The 15,846-nt window shown below is 41.5% G+C and overlaps 1 protein-coding gene across 3 annotated transcripts in view; it reads right to left on the bottom strand.

The window, feature by feature from the left end:
- Positions 1-588: 588 nt before the first annotated feature.
- Positions 589-15,846, bottom strand: part of LOC120553593 (LARGE xylosyl- and glucuronyltransferase 1-like) — a 143,815-nt gene continuing 128,557 nt past the window's right edge. For all 3 annotated transcript variants that reach the window (XM_039792180.1, XM_039792181.1, XM_039792183.1), the window contains exon 6: positions 589-873. In XM_039792180.1, coding sequence (XP_039648114.1) covers positions 758-873 — 116 coding nt within the window. In that variant the 3' untranslated portion in view covers positions 589-757. The remainder of the gene's footprint in view (positions 874-15,846) is intronic.

Genomic DNA, 15,846 nt, shown 5'->3' with positions numbered 1-15,846 from the left:
TGGTGATTTGGGTTCTTGGAACAGTAGAAAATGTTATCCCAAACTGTCTCCCAATTAATTGCGTTCCCCTCAGGGCTCAGCTCTCACTCCCATTTCCCCACTATTGGGAGTTTTCCTGAGGATACTTGCATCAGTTTAGCATAAATCCTGGACACGAATCCTCTCACAGGAAAATCAACAAACCATTTAATGACTGGGTGCGCCTCAAGACTATTTCCCCATGGTACTCCATAACATTTTAGGGCTGATGTTAAGCGCAGATAAAAGTAGAAGGATGTCCTGGGGACCTCGAAACTAGCTCTCAGATCTTTAAAACTCAACATACCTTTCTCGTTGAATAGCTGGTCTAAAGTATAAATACCTCTGTCACTCCACTGTTTACAAGCAGAGGTTTTGTTACCAGACATTAAGTGGGCATTGTGCCATATTGGGGTATTCAAATGCCAGTTATTGGTGTAGTGTATTTGCTCCTCCACCTGTTTAAAGTTGATCAATGTGTTGGTGATAATAGGGCCATAGGTTAGCGTACACTTTTTTGGACACACCCCTGCAAAGACAAGGTCTTGCAGTCTTAGACTTCCAGTGAGGTTTTGCTCTATTTCTCTCCATGGAACTGTAGATGATAGGTTCATCCACACTCTGAGGGCCCGTAGCTATACGGATAGGTTATAATATTTTGCAGCAATCTCAATAATCAGCATGCATACTGATTTTCTTTAATATAAGAATGCATATATGCATATATGACGTCCTCCTGTCAAACCTCACCAGTGTTGAAGCCTCTGCTCAGAGCCGGCCAGGGTCGATGGTTCTTCCACAGGTTCCCCAGGTACCAGTCACTCTGGTTCTCCACCAGACCAAGAACCTGCTGACCTGAACACAGCAAACACGACACTGTTACTGTTTTTTCACATTCTCTACATTTACTTGTATTGTCTCCTGGGGCTTTTGACTGAAGTAATTTGGTGGTTTTTCAAAAAACAATGTTGCATATCTTTAATATGTGTACCTCTAACTCATTGTACCCCAAAGAAACTCAACTGTATACTACTGACTTACTGTGTACTTCTATTTCAGAGGAACTACATTTACAGAGAAATGTTACGGTTGTTGTAAATGTTACAAAATATAACAATTCAAATGTGATGCATTATAATTAATTAAACTATCCAGCATTATATTAGAGTTTAAAGCTCCACCCTTAAACAGATGTTAAGTAAAGTTAAAGGCATAATATGCAATATTTTCCTTAAAAACAATGTATAGACTAATACAAAAGTAATCCCTCTCAATTATCACTTATGACCCACTAGAAGTGTGTGGTGATGTCTGTATCTGCAGAGACCCTGCCCTCTGCCTGGATTTTCTCTTTTCTTCTTATTTTGCTGAGTGCAGGATGTTAATAGGCATCAAAGAGCCTTTGGGCCCCAAGTGGGTGTCGCACAAGTTTAACTGACACAGACACACAAACACAGACAGGATGACGCTCTGCATTCACTTATAATCCAACAATGCAGGATTAGGGTGTGTTTATTTGTGCTTTAAAACCTAAGCGCAGTGAAACAATCAGAAAATAACTTTTTAAATGATCTGATTTACTGCTTTGTTCAGCGCTCCCTCTCTTCATTCACACCACTGCCTGGTACAAAAACAGGACCGCAAGGCCCTGCAAAGAGTGGTTTGGTAGGCTAAACACACAACAGGCGCTGCCCTACCCTGCCTAAAGAATAGTTATATCTGGCGCTGCAAGAAAAAGGCAAATCATTAAAGATCGACAACCACCCGGGTACCGGATACACCAGCACTGAGAGGCTCAGGAGGAGCTTCTACCCTCAAGACACTAGGATCCTAAGATCCTAAGACTGCCCCTCCAGCCCCCCCACATTCTGCTTCATGATAAATCATTCACAAGTTGAAGGAGCTGATGGGATTACATTTCATTGAAATTGTACCTCATAGGATTTTCATGTGACAAATAAAATGATTAATTGAGTGATGATCTGAAAATCAGCTGTTCTTGACTGGATTTGGACTGTATGCAGACAGAAATAGGTGCAAATTGAATTCTATACTCAACAATACAATTAATTTAAAGTTTTTAAGCCACAAGACAAAATGTATAAATAGGACAGGCAAGGAAGCAGAATGAAATAAAGAGGAGATCCAGGAGATGACAGGACAAGAGGGGAAGGGATGTAATGTGGGCTTTAGGGCGGGAGATTATGAAAGGCAACCTGAGCAGAGATAAAGGTCAAGGAGAGCCTGGAGAGCAGGCATGGGTGTAGCAGTTGCAGCTTTAATGAAGACTGTAAGAAAGATTAATGATAGCTTATTGGAGCAGGCAGCAGAGAGCAGGCAGCCCCTTTAGAGAGGATGCAAAACAAAGAACAAAGAGGTGATGACTGAGCGGGACAATTAGAGCTCAAAAACAAAACCTGCTCATTTTAATGAGACAAACTTCACAGGTGATTCTACTTTGGTTTGGGTTCATCAAAAAAGTGCCTGTTAGCTCAATCTCGTTTTTTATTAGGGGTCCAAGCACGAGTCTGGAAGAACTGCCGGTAGCAGAGCTACGCCGTTCGCACAGCAGGGCTGTGGAACCATATTGTTTTTCTAAGGATTAATCATTATTCTTCTCCGCCTAAAACTCTGACTACAGCCTAAACCATACATGGTGGGGGGTTGCCATTTTCAGGACTGGTCCAAAACTCCGCAAGGACCTCAGCCGCAAAAATGTACCCACTTCCACCACTAGGTGGTGCTATAGCAGAAAAAACGCGTTTGGCCCTATAACTCCCACACCATACACCCGACATTCAAAAACCATACATCCACGCGTTCCCTGGATCCAACTGAATCAAGTCATATAGGCCCCGCCCATTTCCGCCTAGACTTTATGCGTGAAAAATCATGATTTATCAAAAACCTACTTTTTCGATCTCCTCCTAGACCGTGCAACCGATTGGCACGAAATTTGGCAGGTAGCATCTTCAGATGGGCCTGACAAAAAGTTAATAAAAATAATTTTGATAGGATAAAAATTGCGCATATTACGCACAAATTAATTTGTGTAGCTAACTATATAAACACCAACTTTGTCATATATTGACCAAAATAAATGCTATTAACGCAAAACTAGATTCTTGTTTTCCATGACCCTCTGAAGGTCCCCCACGCGTTTTACGAAAATTGGTCACTAGGGGGCGCTACAAGTACAAAAAGTTTATATCTCATTAACGGCTCATCCGATTTTTTACAAAATTTGATGGGTAACATCTAGGGCCACTCCTGAGGCCAACCCTCGAGTGGGGTACTGAGGGGTCAAAGTGGGCGTGGCCTATGGGACCCAAGTTTAGATTCACCACTTACACTAATGTGAACAACTTTAAATTTACAGGGTAGATGGACAATGGGCCCTGGACCACATCTACCAAAAAGTACACATGTGGACCACTAGGCGGCGCTATAATGTTTTTTGGCCTTTAATTCCCACATTACACATTGTACATTAAAAACATCCACGTGTTCCTTGAATCAAGCTGAATCACATGATATAGGCCACACCCATTTCAGCTGAAAACTGTTTTCGCAAAATCGCGCAATGTCTAAAACCAACTTTTTTGAACTCTTCCTAGGCCTTGCGACCGATCTGCACAAACCCTTGTACGTAGCATCTCCAGATGGATATGACCAAAAGTTACTCAAAGAATTTTGCTACGTTAAAGTATGCGCATTTGGCGACCAAACAAATTTTCCTAGCTAGCTACCACACACATCTCATATCATATCTCGGCCAAATTAAATGTTATCAGCAAAAAACGAAGATCGGCCTTTAGGGGGTGCTATAAACAATGTTTATTTGTTTTGGTCAATAATTCAATGCATTTAAATGGGAAATTTGCAATTGCAATATCTCTGCCAAAGTAAGTGCAATCAACACGAAACTTGGGATGCTCGTTCGGTATGCCGATCTGAGTCTCTGTACCAAATTTGGCAAAGACTGGCCATTAGGGGGCGCTATAATCAACGTAGATGAGTTTTGGCCCTTTTACTCAATCAATGTCAATGGCCTATTTGCAATGGGTATGTACCACAGACCTTGCAGCTTACACTTTTGGTTTTTGCTTTTGCATGCTCCCCTGGTTTTCTACAATAAACACACTTCTTAACCCACCTGACAAAGTTTCTACAACCTTCACAGTGGACAAATGCAACTCTTTTCTCTCACTCTTTCAATCCAAAATCAACACCATTCATAGGCGCCGATACCGTGGGTGCTCCGGAGCTCGATCACCCTCGGAAAATACTGAACACCCACGTGTGCCAGACTGCCAGTGGGCTACATTCATTTAAAACTAAACACTACAGTTGGTGCTAAGTGGAGTGTCTGTCATAGTGTGATTGGTTTTGTCGGTGGCATTGATTCTTAATTTCCCACGAAGCTCATCGCGGTTACATGTCAGTTAAACTTTTCATCTCCAATCCTATCTGTATTTGTGAGAAGTGGCGCTGTCCTGAGTTGAAAGCCTACTTTACGGCTTTATTATCGAGTTAATAGGCGTGTGTTCGCGTCGGCCGCTGTCTAATTTCCTAAGGTTCTGAAATGCAAACAATTTTTGACTACTTTTGTTTTTTTAAAAGGGCGTGTGCCTGTGAGTACCCACGGAGGAAAATATAAATCGGCGCCTATGACACCATTTATAACAACTTGAGCACCTCCCCTGCTCCTTCAACCACCACACACTGACGTTTGCCTCCCCACCGCCAGGCTTTGGGTTCAGCTTTTGCACGTTCCCCGGGGCAACTGGCATCGGAGGCTTGGGCCCCGTCATAACTGCTTGCAGTTCTAGTTTTATTATTTATCTTGAACAATCAACAATGTTGCAAAAAAAAATAAAAAATAAAACACAAACAATCAGAATTTACCAGAAAAATAAAAAATAAAAAAGGATTGTTCAAGAAGGAGCAGGCGGAAGCAAATAGCTTATTTGTTCCTGCCCCTACTTCACAATATCATATTATTACAAAACAATCAGGTCTTACAATAACTTACGATACAACAATATACAACAATACCTTTACATTACAATTCCATTCCTATGTTTTGGTCTATTCTTTTCTGTATTGGTCAAGTAATGATTTATTTAATCTATTTTTTAACTGAATGATATTATGGCTCTGTGTAATGTCATTGTTCAGTCCATTCCATAAGTTCATTTAACAGCAGTTCGCACAAGAGTTTGTTTCAACATACAATGTCCTCTTAGATGATATCCCCCGTCTCTTTCATTAAACACTGCGCGTATGTAAATTTTCTTTAACTTTAAACATAAATTGTGCAGTTTTAAATGTAACAATGTCCATACATTTCAGCAAATGTGAATAAAAAAAAGATGATAGTGTGCTCATAACACCTGGTGTGATTCATTATCCTGATTGTGTCTGTCTGCTATTTGCTTCTGAGCAGGTGGTGTACAATGGATTTATCCGGGTTTTCACTGAAAACAGCTGCCTGCTGCTGGAAATGAGTTTGATGAGAGTAAAATCCAAAACAATGGGCTGAAAGAGGCTAAAACACTGTAGAGCTGAGGGGAACTGTAGAGTTGTTTATGTTTCTATGTAGGTTTGTCACTACAAGCAACACCTTACACTCTGTAGTCTGGATCAACAGGAGCACATTTCTAGGATAATTGCCCTTACTTTCCGCCCTCTGTGTGTTGCCGTTGGCAAGTTTTGAAAAAAATTTGGATCATGCAATAAGGCAGGCATGCTTGGTTCTTTCGGGGGAATGATTGTAAATCTTTACAATCAATCCACAGAAAGAACCAATGGCATCTAACTGGGACGTTTTGGGACCGATTGGTACACACAGCGATAAACTAGTAAGACCAAATTACGTTTAACCATGTATCCAGCTGATTTAAATAACTCACGTTACAGTACTGTGTGAACAGTTCATTTAATTTAATATTGTATGTGGTGTTTACTTTTGCGGGGCACACATGTTCCACCAGAACAAGTTCCTTACCGAGACGATTTTGCAGAGCCACCATTTCTGCGTTTGGAACTCAGCGCCACCCAAGACCATTGTGATTGGTTTAAAGAAATGCAAACAACCCAGAGAGTTGTTTTCTCCTATCCTAGAATGTCTGTGTGGTGTAGCCAGACCTTACTTCACAGTGCTGTGGAGATAGGTCTGGCACACTTTCAACACTTTTTAACCAGATTTCATTTTCAATTTTATTTATAGTGTCAAATCATAACATATGTTATCTCAGGCCACTTTTTATATAGAGAAGACCTAGACCACACTCTCTAATTTACAATATTCCCCCAAAAGCAAGCACTTGGTGACAGTGGCAAAGAAAAACGCCCTTTGAAAATGCGAAACCTCCAACAGAACCTGGCTCTAGGTGGGCGGCCATCTGCCTTGACCTGGAAAAAGAAAACAACTGAACCTTTCTCCTTTCCCATCATTATCAATGGCATTGTTTATGTGTCAGAGAAGCAAAATAAACAGGGAAACATGTTGATGCTGTTATACTAAAGAAATGCTGTTCACAACAATGTGTTAAATCTGTGACTAATCTGTGACGAAATCTAAAAATCCACAATGAGAAAAACTGAGGAGCACCTGATCGTGAACTCTCAACCATCGGCCCGTTCCAAGAACAGTTAAATACTGGGTTTTCAGGTCAGAGAGCCATGACAGGCAAGAAAAAGGAAACAAAATCAATAGAGCTGTACTCTGTATCAACACAAAATACGTTTATCTCTGGTTTAGAATATCTTAAAGAAAATACCCCAAATAGCTCAAAACAAGGGGATTCTTCTCACTGTTTTCTATATTCAAACCACAGCAACTGCATAAACTTTTAGAATCTTCAAAAAATTCATTCACATTACACTGTTCAGTAACTATTGATTTTGTATTTCACAGACTATCTGGCCTGTGAGCCTAGGAAGGATGAAAGCCAATACCTGCAATTCAGCAATTACAGTCTGGTTAGAATGGATTACAGTTGGACATAATAGTATGTATGCATGTCTCACTAAGCAAAGTCCTCACACAGCAAACCTCAGGCCATCCAAAATCTATTTCTCAGCATGCAGCATGCGGCTGAGGGAGGAGTGAGCAAGTTCTTAAATTAGCTGTGAAGAGGTACAAGGAGATCAGTGGGGGTGTTTCCTGCTGAGTCAGTGGTGCTGGTACAAGTAAAGATGAAAGACAAGGTCAGCATAGTCTATCCTCACTCCACCATTTCATCCTGCAACTGCACCTCACATGGAGCTTTGATTAACAACCATATCAGGATATTCATTTATCATTAACAAGTCTAATCACGTTTCTAATTCTAAGTGAGAAATCTTTGAAACTTTTGTTCAATTGGAGGTTGTTTTGTCACTAAAATGGTCCGTACTAGGGCTAGAATTTTGATGACATGATGATAATGTCTTATTGTTTTACAAAATTCTGTTGTCCAAATTCATGATGTAACTTGTGAACTGTAATTAAAAACAAAGAAATTAGTAATTTAAACGTTTGTTTTACACATGTGGAAAACAGTTAATTGCAGTAAACATTTTTTTATTTTTTTATCACGTGATATACTGTGTATACCACATGGAGACACATAAGATGACACGTTTTTCCTGGAATCTATTTTTGAAAACTCAAGGACTATTCCCGTGTTCCCGTGTTCCAAACGCAGAGAACTGGATGCAATTCCCGGCCGCGTCCTGCTGCGTCCTGCTGCGTCCTGCTGCGTCCCGTGTTCCAAACGCAGAGAACTGGATGCAATTCCCGGCCGCATCCTGCTGCGTCCGCCGCATCCACCCATGCTCTGCAGCGCCACATTACATCCCGCAACGCCCTGCTGTGATGTTCATATGCACAGAGTAGTCAGGATCCGTTATAGGAGACTGCACTACTCAGTATGACACGATGTGCCCTGCTATGACATGAACTTCCACGATGACCTTCGAAGTCACTGTTCCATTATCTTTAATGTGACTATTATTTGCTACTGTTCATCACACCACCAAATGGCCCCGTCAGACACCGCCTACCAAGAAACAACAAAATCACGGTTAAGTAACGCAGTAACGCAGCCTGCTTACGGGGAAGTAACAGTAATCTAATTACTGTTTTTGCAATTATAATCCCTTACTTTACTCGTTACTTGAAAAAAGTAATCGGATTACAGTAACGCGTTACTTCTAACGCGTTACTGCCCATCAGTGCTCGTGAGTGACAATGACGTATGAGCGCCGCGACGTCAGTGGTAAACACCGACATGTGTAGTGTTGAACAAGAGACAACATGGGGCGCGGGAGAGAGCAGGACCATGTAGCGTTTAATGCTTGGAAGTACCGACATTACTTTGAGTTTGACTCGGTTAAAGGTGACAAAAACATCAGCATCCGCTGTACACTCTGCGTGGGAAGAAAACTTTTATCTACAGCGAAAAATTCCACTTCAAATTAGAGCAAGCACCTAGCAAGCCGGCACAGCAATGTGAAACTCACTGGAAAAAAAACCTGAACCCCCAACTGACATGACTGCTGCGGCTACATCCAGCTCTACCGGGCGAACCTCCGTGGGCCCCTCTCCTGCTAAACAGGTGAAAATAGACTTAAAAGCGACAGGACTTAGTGCCGCTGAACTGAAGAAGCTCGTCACTGGCTATATTGTCGAGGACATGCTACCAATTTCCACTGTTGACTCTGAATCGTTCCGACGCATGTTTTTGAAAAGTAACTTAGTAAAGTAACTAGTACAGTAACTAATTACTTTTGAAAATAAGTAATCAGTAAAGTAACTGGATTACTTTCTTGGAGAAGTAATCAGTAACTAATTACTATTTCCAAGTAACTTGACCAACACTGCTCACAAGACAGTCTCACGAAACAAAATCACGGTTAAGTAACGCAGTAACGCAGCCTGCTTACGGGGAAGTAACAGTAATCTAATTACTGTTTTTGCAATTATAATCCCTTACTTTACTCGTTACTTGAAAAAAGTAATCGGATTACAGTAACGCGTTACTGCTAACGCGTTACTGCCCATCAGTGGACAGGACGTACCTCTCAAGTCTACACAATAGAACTGTCTCCAGCACTTTGGACATAAAACTGGCCAGAGCTACTGGCCTAATTATCTGAGCTGTTCAGCTTCCCCACTTTATCTTTAATAACTGGTACTAGCACAACAGAGAATCAGATAATAGATTCAGGTAATGCTCCATGAACAAAAAAACCTGTGTAGCACATAGCTACCAGAGGGCACAGTTTCTTACTGGCAAGTTTAAGATGTTCAGCTGTAATACTATCCAGACCACAGGCCTTATTATCTCTTAACTTCAATATTGCTTCATTGACTTCAGCAGAAGTGACAACAACATCATCATTAAACTCTACATTATCCACTACAAACAGATTCATTTTTTACACAATTTAACAATTCATAATATTGTTTCCGCCATAACTGTGAAATTTCATCAGGACCACTCACACCATCTATATTAGATGGGAGAGATGTTTTGCTATTATTCATAGTTTTTATTTCTTTCCAGAAGTCATTAACATAATTTTTTTGCAGCTTCCATGCCAGTGAATCTGACCTCATAGTGTTTTCATTTCTTTTAATATAGCGAAGTGCATATTTAAATCTAGCATTAGTGCATTTCTTATTTTCAAACAAGGGGCCATGCCTGTATGGAGGTCTTCTACATGATCTTTCCAACCTGGCTTACCATTGCACACTTTTGTCCTATGTTTAAATAGAGGCCTACTCGAGATACCGAGAGACTCCACAATGGCCTCATACAGGGAACACAAATCCTTACAGCGTTGTACATTCTTACAGTGCATATCCCGACACAATAAGGCAACTTTTGGCACCTTAATATTACCCAACAAAGCATCAGAATGACAATTGAAATATTCATTAAGATTTTTTTTAGACAATTTTCCCAACATCAATGCCATTATCCACAGGCAACAACACTGGTAAATTGCCTGTGTTAAACACCATGAGAAAGGATATATGGTCCGTAGTAGCCAGATTGTAACCAATCTTCATCATATTGATGGAGTCATGGGCATCCACTGTACAAAGGCAGTGATCCAGCCAGGAAGTAGAGTGCCAGGCCTCGCTGATATAAGTATAGCTATCATTCGGCAATAGTACCTTACTAGATAAAATCAATCCACCGTCTGAACAAAACTGCATTAAATGATTACCAAATAAAGAGTTGGCATCAGATACATCAGCATTCATGTCACCAACGACATAGATACAGGTAGAAGAATTGTCCTGAATAAAAGACATGATAAATGCCAATCTACTGAGGTACTCCTCATTTTGTATGCACTCATATGGCGTATAGACATTCAAAATTATTATGTTCTTATCATTACAACACAGCTCAAGCCCAATAGCCCAGTCAACACCCAATCTTATAACATTAACCAACTGGTCATATTTTTTATTCCACATCGTGGCTACCCCCCCCGGGAATTCTCCCCCGGACAACTTTAGCACTTAGTTGTTGATTCACCTGCCCCATGAAAGTCCCTATGTATAGAACTTAGTCCTTGCAGGTCTTGTTTAGCCAGTAACGTCTCCCGGACACACAAAATGTCACGTGTCCATCAATTTGTCCACAACAATACGGCGTGATTTATCAGTTTCACTGTGGCCAACACACAGATGTTCATATCGGTTAATTCATATCATAGCAGCTACAATGCAGGCTGGCTCTCATGTGGAGCTGCAGGTGTACCATGGCAATTCAGTTCACCCCCCACCTCATTACCAAATACCTTGGGGCCAAGGGCCACATAATAGCAACGAACAAGTCCCGTCGGGCCAGAGTTTTGGATCGTACATATCAGCAACATTTTTACATTCAGCGGTGATGTGAAATGAGCCATACCTGCTGTGGGCCGACTCGATCTTTCAACACGTCACTGTTCCGTTTTCCAATATCTCAGATAAATATTCACGTAGCGTGTCTGCATCCAGAGTGGGAGAAAACCTAGTGGCAAACACATTCACCAACTTTGTTTTCACCACTCCAATGTTGCTCTCAGTACCAGTTCCAATTATTCCCACATTCCTCTGGTCACATTTCAAGTGAGCTTGTTTGTGGTTGGATTTCCGCGGCACAGTTTCTTTAAGGGACCCCGGCTTTTTGTGACCTTCTTTCACAACAACGCTCCACTGTGGGGACTGTAGTTGTGATTGTGGCGATGTTACTGCTACATCCAGGAGCTCCCGTTGTTAGCAGAGCCCACCAGCCCCTTCACCTCTCCACGTGAGGTGCTGGCGATCGAAGGAGACAAGACTTCCCAGCGGGAGACGTTGTTTTCTCCTCCTGTCGAACAGGGCCTGCTAGCCCCTGCACCCCCTTTCGTGCGGTGCCAGCAGCAGGGTCGCAGGCCGATGTGCGGTGCGTCTCCACTGCTGTCACACGGTGATCCATGGCAGCAACAATTGCCCCAATGTTCTCACCCACTTCTGCCTGCATTTCCAATGCCCTCCTCAGACCTGAGACTTCCTGGCTCAGCTGCTCCACTCGGCTAAGCAGCGCTGAGGCGTCCATATTGCCAAACCCGACAGGTGGCAGTTCATCCAAGTAATGTGAAACAAACCGAGGAATATTTTTACCACACTCATTTAGAACCTGACATTATTCACATCCTTCTGTGGGCCTTTATGTGCGATACAGCGTAGCGTGGTATCCGGGCATACATCAAACAAAAAACGTTTGGACTCCTCAATCCACACAGATGAAAAGTTGTTTGTTGCCAACAAAACAATTTCATCATGGCTGAGTGTATTCATTTTAACCACGATAAAGTTTAACAGTTCATCTTCCACTATCACTTTCCCATTGTCCGTTTTGTAGATTGCAGGTTTTGTATGGGGTCAAGCCGAGCTTCCACCAGCGGCACCCACCGCCATAATCAGAGTGTATCAGAGTGTCAATACCTAGACTTTACAAAGAATAAAGCTTTCACAAATCTAATACCTATTTTTTAAGAATCTTGAGCCTCTCTGGGATCATTTAGTCCAGATTTGACAAGTCTAGGTATAGTGGTTTTGGCTCCAGACCTGTTCCAATGTGGTCTACGTGTGAAAAGATCCATGAAATCTCCCTTTATTGCATTTTCACAAATGTGTGATAACAACCTTTGAAGGCCATGGTCCAGCTCTTTAGTGTCCTGAATTAGGAAACTAACGTTAAAGGTTCCATGGCATGAAAATTTCACTTTTTGAGTTTTTTTAACATTAATATGCGTCCCCCCCGCCTGTATATGGTCCCCCAGTGGCTAGAAATGGTGATAGGTGTAAACCGAGCCCTGGGTATCCTGCTCTGCCTTTGAGAAAATGAAAGCTCATACATGTATGTTTTGTCTTAATGAAAGTATTTCATTGATTTCTATGAGAAAAAAAGCCTACAGAAATGAGGACTATCTTATCCTTGAACTAACATTACTGTATCTCAGGTGTTTAGTATCTTGAAAAAATATTTTCAAGAAACAAGTGACAGAAAAGGGGGGCTCACAATAATCAGGATAATCTTATATTCTGGCAAAGAAAAATATTCTATTCATATTGTGATATTGAATTAATACTTTTCAGGCCATATTCTTATTTTTCACTGTTCAACACTGCCACCAAAAATGAAAATTTTTTATTGGACAATTTTGTAAAACCCCAGACTATATTAAATGAAAATGTTGTTTAACCTCCAATGCCAAAGGTTATTCTCCAAGCAGGCATTTTGACTTGTCATGGCAGGGGCGATTCTAGGATCTGACCTTTGGGGGTGCTCAGCCCCTAATGAAAAGTTGATAGCAGTTAAGCTAGGGGGGTTCGGGGGCATGCTTCCGTAAGATTTTTTTGTTTTTTAAACCCTTAAATCATGACTTCTTGTGAGTTTTGGGGAAAGAAATAGACAGATTGAGACATGCAATTATGACAAACTATCAACAGATTCAAGGCATCTGCTGTGAAAAAAGATGGAAACTACAAAGCATGATTATTGCAGCACACATAACCAGGGGCGTTGGACTGGGGGGGGGTGAAAGGGGACTGAAAAATATGCTAGAATTCATATTTGGCTGTGTTGAATGACGGGCGAGACCCCCTCCGAGCGCCCCCCCATATTCAAAATAGGGAATAAAACTGTACAACTGTTTAACTAGTATTGATAAAGCTGTACCCGTCCTTGCCCTCCCCTGAATATGTATACCTACTCCTAAAACTACTAATGCCATGTAATGAGTAAGCAAGAATCAGTGAAAGTTGACACATTAAATACTTCAACAAAGTGCCATTTATTAATACACTAAAACTGTATACTCCTAATTAATCATAAAACAAGCTATATATACAGTACAGGCCAAAAGTTTGGACACCTTCTCATTCAATGTGTTTCTTTATTTTCATGACTATTTACATTGTAGATTCATCAAAACTATGAATGAACACATGGAATTATTTACTTAACAAAAAAGTGTGAAATAACTGAAAACATGTCTTATATTTTAGATTCCTCAAAGTAGCCACCCTTTGCTTTTTTTGATAGCGCTGCAAACCCTTGGTGTTCTCTCAATGAGCTTCATGAGGTAGTCACCTGAAATGGTTTTCACTTCACAGGTGTGCTTTGTCAGGGTTAATTAGTGGAAGTTTTTCCATTATTAATAAAAAAGCAAAGGGTGGCTACTTTGAGGAATCTAAAATATAAGACATGTTTTCAGTTATTTCACACTTTTTTGTTAAGTACATAATTCCATATGTGTTCATTCATAGTTTCGATGCCTTCAGTGAGAATCTACAATGTAAATAGTCATGAAAATAAAAAGGAAACGCATTGAATGAGAAGGTGTGTACAAACTTTTGGCCTGTACTGTATATGTAGCTTGCTTTATGATTATCATTTCGAGAGGCCCTATGCTATAATTTGAAGAGGTCTATTATGATTTTTTGTCTGCCAATGCAGATAGAAAAGCTACAATTCTCGTTAAGAACGTTTGCATGATGTGCATGATGTGCAACGTTTAAATAGGCTACTAATGCAATCATACAGTAAAGCATGCCTACTTTTTTTTATTGTTGTAGTGTTATCATCAACAGTTTGTCCACCACTCATTTTTATCAAGGGGTTAAGTGTTTTAAGGGGAGTTGTGCTTACCGCAGGTTGTAGCCTCACTCCCTCATCTCTGTCCCTCTCCTCCTCCTCACATTTCCACCTACTCATTTCCTAGTTCTCCTTTTCCATAAACAACATGAAATCAAGGAAAGAGATAACTTTTCCTGGTACAACTTTCCAACCGTGGTTAAAAGCACAGGGGAGACACTTTGTTTCTCCGTCTCCACCTCCAGAGTCAGATTTGCTCCGAAGCTAATCCTCGTCATCATGTACCACATATTCACTGATGTGATCATGGACTGACGTGCTGACGTGTACGGTATTGTCACTTCCGGTGTTCCCGTGTTCCAAACGCTAGTTTGCTGCTCCAGCAAAAACTTACTCAACTCTGCTTTATTGTCTAAATTAGCGGCTATTTGCCTGGATTGCATTTTAATTACAATTGTTCACTCAAGCACTTATACTTCGCTTCCCTTACAGCGACTGCCTCGCTGATCTTACAGTTGTTAAAACGCTGTTAGCTACTTTAGCTTAGCCATTAGCAGTGTTGCTCTGTGTGTCAAATGTTTAGCTATTCCTCCGCCTCCTTTAGTGATAACGATACATGTAATAAATGTAGTATATTCGCTGCTCTGGAGGCAAGGCTTAGTGAGTTTGAGGCACGGCTCCGCATCATGGAATCAGAATCATATGCTTCCGTAGCTAGCCAGCGCCACGTAGTTGATGCGTGCCAACATACTGTAGCTTCTGCTAGCAGTCCCCCGGCGGACCCTGAGCAGCCGGACGAGTGGGTGACTGTCTGAGGAAAGCGTAGAGTTAGATCTAAACCAGGGAGTGCACATGATGACGGTCAAACCGAAGATCGGGATCCTCTCTAACAGTTTTTCCCCTACTCAGTGATACACCCGCCGGAGAAGCCAATTCTGGTTATTGGGAGCTCTATACTGCGACATGTGAAGCCGGCGGCCCAGCGGCTGCGGTCACATGTGTCCCCGGGGCTAGAGCGGGGATAGAATCCCATCTAAAGCTGCTGGCTAAAAAGAACCGTAAAAACAGTAAGATCTTACTTCACGTAGGTGGTAATGGTCGTAAATCGGAGATCACTAAAATTAATGTTGAGTCACTTTGTGCATACGCAAAGACAATGTCGGACTCAGTAGTGTTCTCTGGACCCCTGCCAAACCTGACCAGTGATGAAATGTACAGCCGTACGTCATCCTTCCACCGATGGTTGTCGGGGTGGTGCCCGGCTAATGATGTGGGCTATGTGAATAACTGGAGGCCGTTCTGGGGAAAGCCTGGTCTGATTAGGAGAGACGGCATTCATCCCACCTGGGACTGAGCCGCTCTCATATCAAAAAATCTGACCAAGTCTATTATCGGTCATAAACCATGACAACCCAAGTTTGATATTAGTAATCAGAGGTGCAGTGCTACGCGCCCCTCTGTGCTTCCATTGGAGCAGTCGCCCACTCATAGTCTAATAAGCACGGTGTCTGTCCCCCGACTTAGATCGGTTAAATCAAGGTAAACAAAAGATGCGCTATACTCAACAACCTAGAATTAAAACGACTGCAATGATAGAACAAAATAGGAAAATTAGATGTGGACTATTAAATATTAGATCTCTGTCTTCTAAAGCAGTATTGGTAAATGATTTGATATCAGATAATAAAATTGA

The sequence above is a fragment of the Perca fluviatilis genome, chromosome 23 (genome assembly GCF_010015445.1).
Source record: "Perca fluviatilis chromosome 23, GENO_Pfluv_1.0, whole genome shotgun sequence".
NCBI classification, from domain to species: Eukaryota; Metazoa; Chordata; class Actinopteri; order Perciformes; family Percidae; genus Perca; species Perca fluviatilis.
The sequence above is the reverse complement of the archived record's forward strand: the minus strand, read 5'-3'. Positions and strand labels throughout refer to the sequence as shown.